This window comes from Argopecten irradians, chromosome 2, assembly GCF_041381155.1.
Source record: "Argopecten irradians isolate NY chromosome 2, Ai_NY, whole genome shotgun sequence".
Classification (NCBI taxonomy): Eukaryota; Metazoa; Mollusca; class Bivalvia; order Pectinida; family Pectinidae; genus Argopecten; species Argopecten irradians.
The window spans coordinates 64,304,895-64,317,150 of NC_091135.1; the positions used below are offsets into that span (position 1 = coordinate 64,304,895).

The following is a 12,256-nucleotide window of genomic DNA, read 5'->3' on the forward strand; positions in this document are numbered from 1 at the left end:
AAATATACCCAGAAAACAATAACACGAACCTGCTATGGAGCTGGAAAATCATCGATTTTTTCTTCCTTGATACTCTACCAGGCATGTTCATAATTCATAAATAAATTTAATATTTAATTTTTAATAAATTTGACTTTTTAATCAATGAAGAGTATTTGCTTCCATCAAACCTTTGAACTCAGAAGATTTTTTTTTATTTTGAAGTCATTTTGACCCGGTTTGTTCCTGCCCCTCTGGTCCCCCAGGGGTTAGCAAGGACCTATATGGATGTTAAAATGCCATATCTCAGGCTAATTCTTCTAATCAATTTGACTCATTTCCTATGAAAATTGAGCAAAAAATGCTCATAAATCATTAAATGTCTTCTCTCTATCAAACTATAGTTACTAAACTTGAGACCTTTCCATCTATGAAAAATATTTGATTCTACCATTTCCAGAATTTTAGAAGAAGATTTTTGAATTTTTAGCCTATTTGGCCCCGCCCCTCTACCCCCATGGGGTCCGCCAGGACCAATATGGATATGACATTAAAATGCTCTCAGGCTAATAATTTGAACCAAGATTTACTCATTTTCTATGAAATTGAGCAAAAATTGCTCATCAATGTGCTTTCCCTAGATATAAATTTAAGTAAAATTAACCCCATCCCCAGGGGGAAACGTGAGACCCCATGGTCATGTGATTCACAATTTTTGTAAAGGACCTTAAGACCTTTCCATCTATGAAAAGTATTTGATTCCACCATTTCCAGAATTTCAGAAGAAGATCTTTGAAGTTTTAGCCTATTTGACCCCGCCCCTAAAGACCCCTGGGGGTCTGTCATGGAATTTTTTTAATAGGATTTAATGGCCATCTCATACTAATAATTCTGACATTTGACTCATATCCTATAACAAATGACCAAATAATGCTCAAAAATGTGTTTTTCCTATTACTAAAGTTAACTTAACTCCCTCCTCAGGGGTAAACGAGAGATCCAAGGGTCATATGATTCACAATATTTGTAAAGGACCTTGAGACCTTTCTATCAATGAAGAGTATTTGATTCTACCACATCTGTGAGCAGAGAAGATTTTTGAAATTTCAGTCAATTTTACTCCTTTTACTCCAGCCCCCTGGAGGGTGGGGACCATATAATTCACAATTTTGATTGGCCTTATGTCGTATAAGGTTTGTGCAAAATTTCATTGAAATTGCTTCAGCAGTTTTGTAGAAGTCGAAAATGTAAACTGTTTACAGACATACGACAGACAAAAGGGGAAAAATCGAATCCATGAGATTGACATTAGTAAATGGAAGAAAACGTTTTAGTCAATATTCCAATATAATACCTGGACATTTAAGGAATAGACTTTCATTTTGTTGAGGTTATGAGGGTATAATGATAATGGAGCATGTGTAAATTATGTAACCCCGGCGAATTATGGAAAATAATTTTAGGACCAGAGTCAAAATCAAAAGATATAGAATAACATATTTGTTTCTATATAATATTGTGCATAAAATAGACAGGTTGATAGATGATTAGATAGTCAAGATGGCTGTAGGTCAAGTTGGACCAATTTTCAAGAGCAAATGTAATAACTCTTTGTCAAAATAAACTGACAGATAGGCTATTTGTCACAGCTAATTCCCCAGAGTAGGATAGTTTTAATTTAGCACAATCTGAACTTTAATTGTTTTCCTCTACATCACTGTTGCATATTAGTAAATCTGATTGCAACAATATCTAGTTTTGAACTTGCAGTAAAAGCACTCCGCCACCATTTATTAACATATTCTTGGGGGTCTAATATTGAAATTTTACTTTGATTAGCCAAATTGAATTTTGTTATAATATTCAGGATCGTTGCATATCTTTTTTTTCAATATTATCACCCTTACCAAAGTGCTTGGGACTGCAAAGTCAAACTGGTCTGTTGGTGACAAACAACAAATAGGAAAGAATTAAGTATAATCGGCATGTATTTACATCAATATACAATTTATTTACTATATAAGTATTTACAAATTGATCATAATGTGTGTAGTAACATTTGTAATATTACCATGACTTGGACTGTAATGTAATGAGATTTTTTCTGTGATGAAACGTTGGGACATACGTTAAACAAGTTTTAACAAGTAATCTGATATATATTGCAACATATCCCCAACTGAATACAAGACACCTAGATCTGTTCCTATTTATCTTTATTCCAACAATCAAATAATTTCTTCCTTCTGGCAAAAGTTCACTTTTTCCAAATCTATACTAACCATTCCCATATAAACTGCAACTGTTTGCCAAACATATTCCTGAGATCTGTATGTTCATCTTTTGCGGAGAAGGATTACAAATACTATGGCTGTTCAGTGCAATGGTAGCACTCAACAATGGGCAGGTATGTGGAAATGATTGTTTTATAATGAACACTTCAGAATGACCATGGCATTTGTCGTAAGAGTCTACAAGACAGCACTAAGTTTTGGTACCATCTCATTAATCCTATTTCCATATTGAATATTTTTGTGTGCAGGCAGAAGTACTAGTGCTCTATTTGACTAGAGCATTATTATACTGCATAAAAAAATTCTTCTTCCTTGAATTTTTTTCCACAATGTTGTTCTTTCAGTTCTTGAGTAGCATTTTTGAAGTTGTTGCATATACATATAAAATGTCAATGATTAATTTGAGAATGATGTTATTTTGACATTTGTTGATTTCCTTTGGCTTGTACGGGTAGATATAATTTGAATTCTGCTGGTAGTTCATCTTCTGAATAAAGTCTGTCTGAGAAGTACACACGACGGATTCTGCAGTTTGCATGAATCTGAAAAATAGAAATAAATGTATGATTTAGTAAATTTGTATCTTAATATTTTGATACTGTTTACTCATTTTTCAAATTAAATATTGTTATAAAATTATCTCATACTTGTTTTAAAGACAACTCAATTCCTTTCTGATTTTCCATTTGAATTCAAAGATTTTTTATTTAAAATTCCAGAATAACAAACACTCACCTGAACCCTAAGTGTTTCAATATAATTTGTTCCATAAGCTCTTCGTGTGAAATCTGATAAGTTGAACTGAATCTGATTCCAGCCGTCATCCAACCTCATTGGCATGGTACAGATGAAAGGCTTCACTCTTGTTGTGCTTTGGTAGTTACTTGCCCGGAATCTCCTCCTTACATTTTTGTCATCTAAAACCTGGTATAGTAAAACCAATGCTTAATTTTTAAAATAATATGAATTTCATTCATTGAGTTATTACTTAAAATGGTTTCTATATTTAAAATTTATTGCAAATAAATAAAAACTTTATAAAAATTAAAAATAGATAAATCTTTATCTTTCATCAAATATAAATTCAACTATAACAACCCACCTGTACTTCAAATGTGAAATATTTCTTCAGATTTTTGATGATCATGACCAAGAATGGTAGTTTGATGCCCAGTGTTTTCTTTGGGTCTGCTGGACATGTGATGTATGTTGTGCTGTTAGGGAAAAATAAAATCAATAATGTTTAAAAATGAAACAGTAAAATTTAACCTTATTGCTTTTATATATATTTATCTATGATGACAGCCTTCAAAATCCAATATATCTGTAAATCATATGTTAAGCTTTTGAGCATATTCAAACTTATGTTAACAAAACAAGTATTTCAAATAATTTCTTCTAATGGCAATGAAATATTGTTTTTATTATACTGTCTGTAATGTGTATCTTATCTACAGGGGAGACAACTCGTCAACACATTATCAGTAATATTGAAATTACTTACCTAACATTTGTACCAACAATTTCTAAAACTAGAGACTGGATGTCATTGTCTGTGATACGTTTTATGTGACCATTTCGAACCTGTAAAGAAAGAATTATTCAATTTATTTTAAAAATCTACGCCTACTTGTCCAAAACGACATAAACAAAAAATTGCAAATGGCGGACCACATCATAGCAACGGTAACATTACTGAACACTTCACCAGGGTCATTGCAATTATCTTGCAATTATTAATGACAAATATAATGACAACTCGTTCATATTATTAAAGTTACGATAAAAGCCAAATTTGTGATACAGTTGATGTGATCAAAAATATAAAATACAACCGTCGGATGGAGCACACGTGTGCAAATGTAACCGTGAACAGGTCAAAGTATTTTCATTCTAGAACCACTGTTTTAGACATTTTAAGAATTTATTCAGTATATTTCTAAGGATGACTTTCATCATGACAACCACATTAATTGTATTACAATATGAAATATTCTTTATGAAGCCATGATATATTAGCAATAACAATGAAAAATAAAGGGATGGCCACTTCCGTTTTTGTAACATCGCATCATTTTCCATCTATCGTCTAGTTAAACAAATTTAGCTAAGTACAATATACTCTATAACATGCCATCGATTTTTATATATTTAATAACGCTTAATGAAGCAAGAAGTACCCGATGTACCTGTTGCCAGCCTTATCACTAAGGCTGATAACTGTCTTCTCTCACAATGATGGTTTTCTTACCTTTTTGTCCCAAATCTGTAAGGGTTTACTTCCAATACTGTAAAGTATTGATAAAAAGCCACTCTGAAATGTGTTCTTGAACATTTTCAAAAATTTTAAATTACACTTAGATGTATCAAAACAGTACTTCTGGACCGCCGACAATCATAGGTCCTGCTCCTTCGGTGTTCACGTTGTCAAGTGATAGACTGACTGTGTGTAGCTAGACTTAGCAAGTTGTCAAGGGCGGTAAGAAGGCTGCGCATGAATATAGTTGCTACGTTTGTATCCAAGGCGCTTCACAGCGTTTTTCATCAAAACTCTTTCGTACTTATAAGAAGAAGAATCTTACTGAACTGTTAAGTAAGAAAAAGTATATTGTATTTTTACATATCTGAAAATACTATATTCATTTTAACAAATACATGAGTGCTATATGAAAACATTCATATCCGGTATTGGCGGTGATTCGTTCATCCGGTTGTAAACACTATACTATATTAGGCACTAGGAAAACAAACATCAGTTTATGCTTGACTATCCGTGACACCTTGTAGCGTTCTCCTATAGGCCTAGTGAGCACAAAATAAGTTGTGATATGACTGGATGATTTGATCAAGAAGATTTACATTAGATTTAATTTAATACCTTAAGATCAGACATTTAGTTACAAGATTAACTTACTTCACACAACTTACTTCACACAATATTACCATAAGATAGTAAAAATAATCAATTGCGTCCGAAAAAAATCCACGGCACTATATATGCCCTATACTGTATGTAACGAAGTATTGATTGCGCATACGTGTACCAAAAGCAATTAAATTATTTTATATGTATTTTTGTGTTAAAGTAGACACATATATACACGATTAAACAGCAGTTATTGTTCTAATGATGGGTATATGTTTATGCTCTGTCGGCGGTGGAGCATTTTAATTTGTAAAATAACGGTAAAATAGCGCTGTATTTTTAATAACTGATATTTTACGAACTGTAAAGTTAATATTGGAGTAAGTAATACATATGCATAAAATATTGATCTCTACTATAGAAAATTTACAATTCAGGAATGTTCGGTTATGTTTTTGGATTTTTCCAATGTTAAGGATGTACAACTCTGAGGTTTCAGTCCCGTTGAAGTCTCGTTAAGACATAGATCAAAGAAGTTGTGAGATTTTCAAATAAAATTCATCAATATCTGTAGCAAGTTGTAAGTTGCAAATTTTGTCAAAAAAATTAAACTTCTATTCGTAGTAGTTTTTTAATATGGGGATCATGTAAATGACATTTTTGGCGGCCATTTTGTGAATACGTCTTTTTTCGCTTTGAGTACAGCTAAGTGTTACCAGTTTTTGCCGAAATTGTTTTCACTTAAATCATCACTGCGCCAGCAATTTTAAATGTATTCGGCTATTTTTTGCTGTAAATCTTTACTAGGTTCTTGTCAATTAAAATATGAAGCATTAATATATGAAATAATATTTTCACATTAAATGGTAAATTGAATGCTGTCATTTTGACTCTAAAATATTGAAATATAACGAATATTGAAATGGGGCAAAAGAGTAAGCACACCAACCCCTTATACCGGAACTGTTTCTATAAAAAGGTTAATCTGGAAAAATGACTGAAAATGGTGGATTTTGCAGCTCAAAATTAAGGGTTAGGGGTAGCATATGTTGAAGACCACTATACACTAAATTCTACAAGCACTCATATATATCCAACTCCTTATTATGAAATTATGAATTAAAGGGCCCATTTGGTTTATCAGTACAGTATATATATATATATATATACATTGTCATATGTGTGCTAATGATAACTTTTTTATTTTACCAATATATCAAATGTCTAATTCAGATCTTTTAAAGAGAGAAAATAAAGAAATGTATTTCATTCAACTTATGAAACCTGTGTTAAATTCAGAACGGAACAAAGGAACTTCATATTAGTTTTTATTTTGTCCTCATGTTTTTGTTAGTTTCTTCCAGAACCATTCACAATATCTTTATGTACCATGTCATGACGTAATCTTACTATGACGTCATTGTAATATGACGTCATGTTTTACAAATAAAAGAATTCAAACCCCTGAAGAAACTGTTTTATAGTTGTGTTTTCTTTTTATGTATATGGAAACCATCACATGGACATGGTTCTTTTTTACTTATATATATATATATATGAAATAAAAGTCAACGACTTTCCTCTTGTACATTCACCATTTCATGATGGCTCTTCAGGAATATGTTTATTTTTCAAAGAACAAATTAATGATGTCATCATGAAATGGTGAATGTACAAGAGGAAAGTCGTTGCCTTTTATTTTTTATATATTCAACTCTACATGGACACTTACTTTGTCTTGGTATAAATATATATACAGTGCAAACAGGGAAAACAATACAATATGTACAGACACACAACACACTCGCAGCGTACACGTATGTAGTGTAGAGAAACATCTCACATTACGATACATTAACAGTCGTCACATTTATTTTTAACTTTCATATTATATTTTCATCCATTATTGACATACAGCATTAATATGTTATTGTCGCATTATGTATCTATGACACACAACACGTTTGAACACTCTCATATTACATTTATACATTACTTACAGTAAAACTTTATTTTTTATTATTGTTCTCATATTTTATCTCTATTTTACTCATATTACATTCATTTATAATCCTATATTACAATTAAAAATACCGTTCGCCGTTACTATTCCGTCTTTGCATATTACAGTTAGCTCCCTTGCGGGTAGGTTTCAATTGTTATGTCATTATTTTGTGAGCGCAATTTACGTCGTTTCGTCCGAAAAGTATGACGTTACGCGCTCGCAAACTCATGACGACACAATCAATACCTACCCGAAAGGGCAGATAACTCTGTAATATGCAAATACGGAATTCAAATATATACATATATGGACTGCCAATGAGATTGCAGCCGAAGCCTCGCTCATTTAAGCAATAAACAGTTACCAAAATATATACAATATGAATACAATTTGGGTGACAGATAAATTGAATGTCGCCCGTTAGGGCGACATGATTATTTATCTGTCACCCAAATTGTATTCATATTGACTATATACTACAATTGGTAACTGTTTATTGCTTATATTTACATTCAACTATTTTTTGAAGAATACCGGAACTGTTTCTATAAAAAGGTTAATCTGGAAAAATGACTGAAAATGGTGGATTTTGCAGCTCAAAATTAAGGGTTAGGGGTAGCATATGTTGAAGACCACTATACACTAAATTCTACAAGCACTCATATATATCCAACTCCTTATTATGAAATTATGAATTAAAGGGCCCATTTGGTTTATCAGTACAGTATATATATATATATATATACATTGTCATATGTGTGCTAATGATAACTTTTTTATTTTACCAATATATCAAATGTCTAATTCAGATCTTTTAAAGAGAGAAAATAAAGAAATGTATTTCATTCAACTTATGAAACCTGTGTTAAATTCAGAACGGAACAAAGGAACTTCATATTAGTTTTTATTTTGTCCTCATGTTTTTGTTAGTTTCTTCCAGAACCATTCACAATATCTTTATGTACCATGTCATGACGTAATCTTACTATGACGTCATTGTAATATGACGTCATGTTTTACAAATAAAAGAATTCAAACCCCTGAAGAAACTGTTTTATAGTTGTGTTTTCTTTTTATGTATATGGAAACCATCACATGGACATGGTTCTTTTTTACTTATATATATATATATATGAAATAAAAGTCAACGACTTTCCTCTTGTACATTCACCATTTCATGATGGCTCTTCAGGAATATGTTTATTTTTCAAAGAACAAATTAATGATGTCATCATGAAATGGTGAATGTACAAGAGGAAAGTCGTTGCCTTTTATTTTTTATATATTCAACTCTACATGGACACTTACTTTGTCTTGGTATAAATATATATACAGTGCAAACAGGGAAAACAATACAATATGTACAGACACACAACACACTCGCAGCGTACACGTATGTAGTGTAGAGAAACATCTCACATTACGATACATTAACAGTCGTCACATTTATTTTTAACTTTCATATTATATTTTCATCCATTATTGACATACAGCATTAATATGTTATTGTCGCATTATGTATCTATGACACACAACACGTTTGAACACTCTCATATTACATTTATACATTACTTACAGTAAAACTTTATTTTTTATTATTGTTCTCATATTTTATCTCTATTTTACTCATATTACATTCATTTATAATCCTATATTACAATTAAAAATACCGTTCGCCGTTACTATTCCGTCTTTGCATATTACAGTTAGCTCCCTTGCGGGTAGGTTTCAATTGTTATGTCATTATTTTGTGAGCGCAATTTACGTCGTTTCGTCCGAAAAGTATGACGTTACGCTCGCAAACTCATGACGACACAATCAATACCTACCCGAAAGGGCAGATAACTCTGTAATATGCAAATACGGAATTCAAATATATACATATATGGACTGCCAATGAGATTGCAGCCGAAGCCTCGCTCATGCATATTATATCGTCCACGAAGCCAGCATAAATTTTTAATTAGATGGCTTCAAGATGTGGCACTTTGTATAGATGTATAGGATGATTTTGAAAGGAAAATTATCGCTCTTTCTAACGGTAGTAGCCGTTTTTATGACGATGTACTAGAAATGTGTTTTTATAGTCGCTAAAAGTAGACGGGTTGGGAATTTGGAGTCTAAGGCTTTCCATCCTTCTCGTATATAGTACCATGTAGAGTATGATTTTTATCGGTTTTTTTTTTATCTAGACCTCTATAACGTTTTAAAATGGTCTTGGGGCACTCTGGTGGGTCCATGATTATATAATCTGTAACTAATTCTCAGATCCCTGTGCCTCCTGTATATCTTTCCAACTATGGCTGGGTAAGTTAAAATGTTTGGCAACCGGATATGGTGTTTGTAATAAGACGCAACACGCCGTATCACGTCGGGCTTTCAACCGCTACATCGAAACGGCTATCTTCCACCTTGGCTTGCCGTCAAAACCTTGACAAACCTGGACAAAACGCGCAGCCAATCTGCATCAACCGTAATATAACGTGGCAAAAACTCAACAGAACGTCACAAAACTTGAAATCACCGTGAGATTAAGGGGAACGTGCTTGCTGCCAGTTCCACCACGGACTGTCTGGAAGTTTTGTTACGGCCTTGTACGCACTGTTACGTTTTGTTACGTCATTCTCGTTTTATTACGTCCTGTGGCGTTCACCATCTGTACCATGACTGCCGTGGCAAATTTTTTGACAGTTTAAAAATCTGGCACGGCATCCACGATATTCACGACCGCTTACGTTTGTCTATCACGTCCTTCTGCGCTGTCTCACGTTGTCTCGCGGTCACCACGTTTTGTCCACGGTGGTCTGAAACGGGGCTGCCGTGGTCGCCGGGAACATAGTGTAAACCTAGCATTAAGTTGTCTTCGTCATTAAGCAAAACCTTGCCTGGAATAATCCTGAAGGGGTACTAACCAATTACTTTTCCAAATTCTATTCAAAATAAGCTGACGTTATCATAACAAGAGGCCCAAGAGGCCTTGACGGTCACCTGAGTGCTGATACAGAAAGAGCATTGCAAAAATGGTTCAAATCTGTAAAAGGTATTTTCGAATTAGAATAAACTTAAAAGTTGAAACTTCGCATTTGATTTTTTTTTCATTTTGATAGTTAGTGTATAATGTTATCAAACTTTATGCTTAAAATTCAAATTTGCTTTGTATGCCAACGTTAAACAACAAAACCAAACTAGAAGTAAGTCAGTGTCAGTGATTTTATAAATTCGCCCTGTGAATTCAGAAGAAGATTTTTGAAGTTTTAGCCATTTTGACCCATTTTGGCCCCGCCCCTCTGGTCCCTGGGGGTCAGCCAGGACCAATATGGATATGGTGTTAAAATTGTATTTCAGGCTAATAATTATAACCCAGTTGACTTATTTCTTATTAAAACTAAGCAAATAATGTTCTTAAATGTGTTTTTCCTATATAAACTGTAGTAAATTAGACTCCCTCCCCAGGGGAAAATCTGAGATCCCAGGGCCATGAAATTCACATTTTTTGAAAAAGGCCTTAAGACCTTCCAGTCTATGAAGAGTATCTGGTTCCATCAAATCTGTGAATTCAGAAGAAGATTTTTGAAATTTTAGCCTATTCTGGACCCCTTTAGCCTATTCCGGACCCCTTTTGGCACCGCCCCTAAGGCCCCTGGGGGTCGACCAGGACCAATATGGATATGACGATAAAATGCTATCCCAGGCTAAAAATTCTAACCCAGTTTGACTAATTTCCTATGAAAAAATAAGCAAATAACGTTCATAAATGTGGTTTTCCTATATATACTATAGTAAACTTGACCCCCTCCCCAGGGGGAAACTCGAGACCCCAGGGTCATATAATTCACAATTTTGTGTAAAGGACCTTAAGACCTTTCCATCTATGAAGAGTATTTGATTCTACCAGTTCCAGAATTTCTATGGCTGATTTTTGAAGTTTTAGCTTATTTGACCCATTGTGGCCCCGCCACTAAGGCCCCTGGGGGTCAATCATGGAAAATGTGTTAATAGGATTAATGGCCATTTCATAGGGATAATTCTGACAACATTTGACTAATTTCCTATTATATATGACCAAATAATGCTCAAAATGTGTTTTCCCCGATATAAACTATAGTAACCATCCCAGGGGGAAACCCGAGACCCCAGGGTCATATAATTCACAATTTTTTTAAAGGACCTTAAGACCTTTCCATCTACGAAGAGTATCTGGTTCCATCAAACCTGTGAATTCAGAAGAAGATTTTTGAAGTTTTAGCCTATTTGACCCCTTTTGGCCCCGCCCCTCTGGTCCCTGGGGGTCGGCCAGGACCAATATGGATATGGTGTTAAAATGCTATTTCAGGCTAATAATTCTAACCCAGTGTGACTAATTTCCTTTGCAAAATAAGTAAATAATGTTCATAAATGTATTTTTCCTTTATAAAGTTATAAACTATAGTAAACTTAACCCCCTCACCAGGGGGAAACACGAGACCCCAGGGTCAGACAATTCACAACTTTTGTAGAGGGCCTTGAGATATTTCTATCTCAGATTTTTGAAATTTTAGCCAGTTTTACCCATTTTGGCCCCTCCCACAGCCCCGTGGGGGTGGGAGTCATATAATTCACAAAAAATATGACTAGCCTTATGCCTTAGAAGGTTTGCGCAAAATTTCATTGAAATAGCTTCCGCGTGTTGACGGTCACACGACGCACAATGAACGACGCACGGCAATGGACAAAAGGCCACAGGGGGCCAACTCAATGTAAATGGATGTTGTCATACATTTTTTTTTTTTTTTTTTTTATTGTATTTGGTGGATGGACTGATGTACATAACAGTCATGTAATTTTTTTCAGAAAATACGAGATTTGAAAAATTATCAAAAAATCGGGATATTTACTATTCTCTGTTTTATAGTAAATATCCCAATTTTTTAATAATTTTTCAAAAAGGCGATTAGAATCGGTCACTCGAGACTTTTTCTCAGGTGACCTAAAAATCATGTTTCACTTCTCAATATCTACTGCTGAACTGATCTCGACATTGTCACTATCAAGTGTCATTATATTTAGGCCACCATCATCAGATGGTGGGCTATGCAAATCGCTTTTCGTCCGTGGTCCGTCCTTCCGTTAACA

General features: G+C 33.8%; 1 protein-coding gene across 1 annotated transcript; it reads right to left on the reverse strand.

Moving 5' to 3' along the window:
* Positions 1-1,949: 1,949 nt before the first annotated feature.
* On the reverse strand, positions 1,950-4,745 carry LOC138316213 (cilia- and flagella-associated protein 20). The gene is made up of 5 exons (XM_069257800.1): positions 4,525-4,745; positions 3,778-3,857; positions 3,376-3,487; positions 3,009-3,197; positions 1,950-2,815 (listed from the first exon to the last, which is right to left on the reverse strand). The coding sequence occupies exons 1-5, from the start codon at positions 4,606-4,608 to the stop codon at positions 2,687-2,689; spliced, it is 594 nt and encodes a 197-aa protein (XP_069113901.1). The 5' UTR covers positions 4,609-4,745; the 3' UTR covers positions 1,950-2,686.
* Between the last annotated feature and the right edge of the window lie 7,511 nt (positions 4,746-12,256).

Bases quoted from the DNA above. Each gene is read 5' to 3' on its own strand.
- LOC138316213 (XM_069257800.1), bottom strand. From the start codon at position 4,608: ATGTTCAAGAACACATTTCAGAGTGGCTTTTTATCAATACTTTACAGT. The intron at 3,488-3,777 runs GTAAGTAATTTC...TTTCCCTAACAG, and splicing joins ATTGTTGGTACAAATGTTAG to CACAACATACATCACATGTC. The intron at 3,198-3,375 runs GTGGGTTGTTAT...TTACTATACCAG, and splicing joins ATTTCACATTTGAAGTACAG to GTTTTAGATGACAAAAATGT.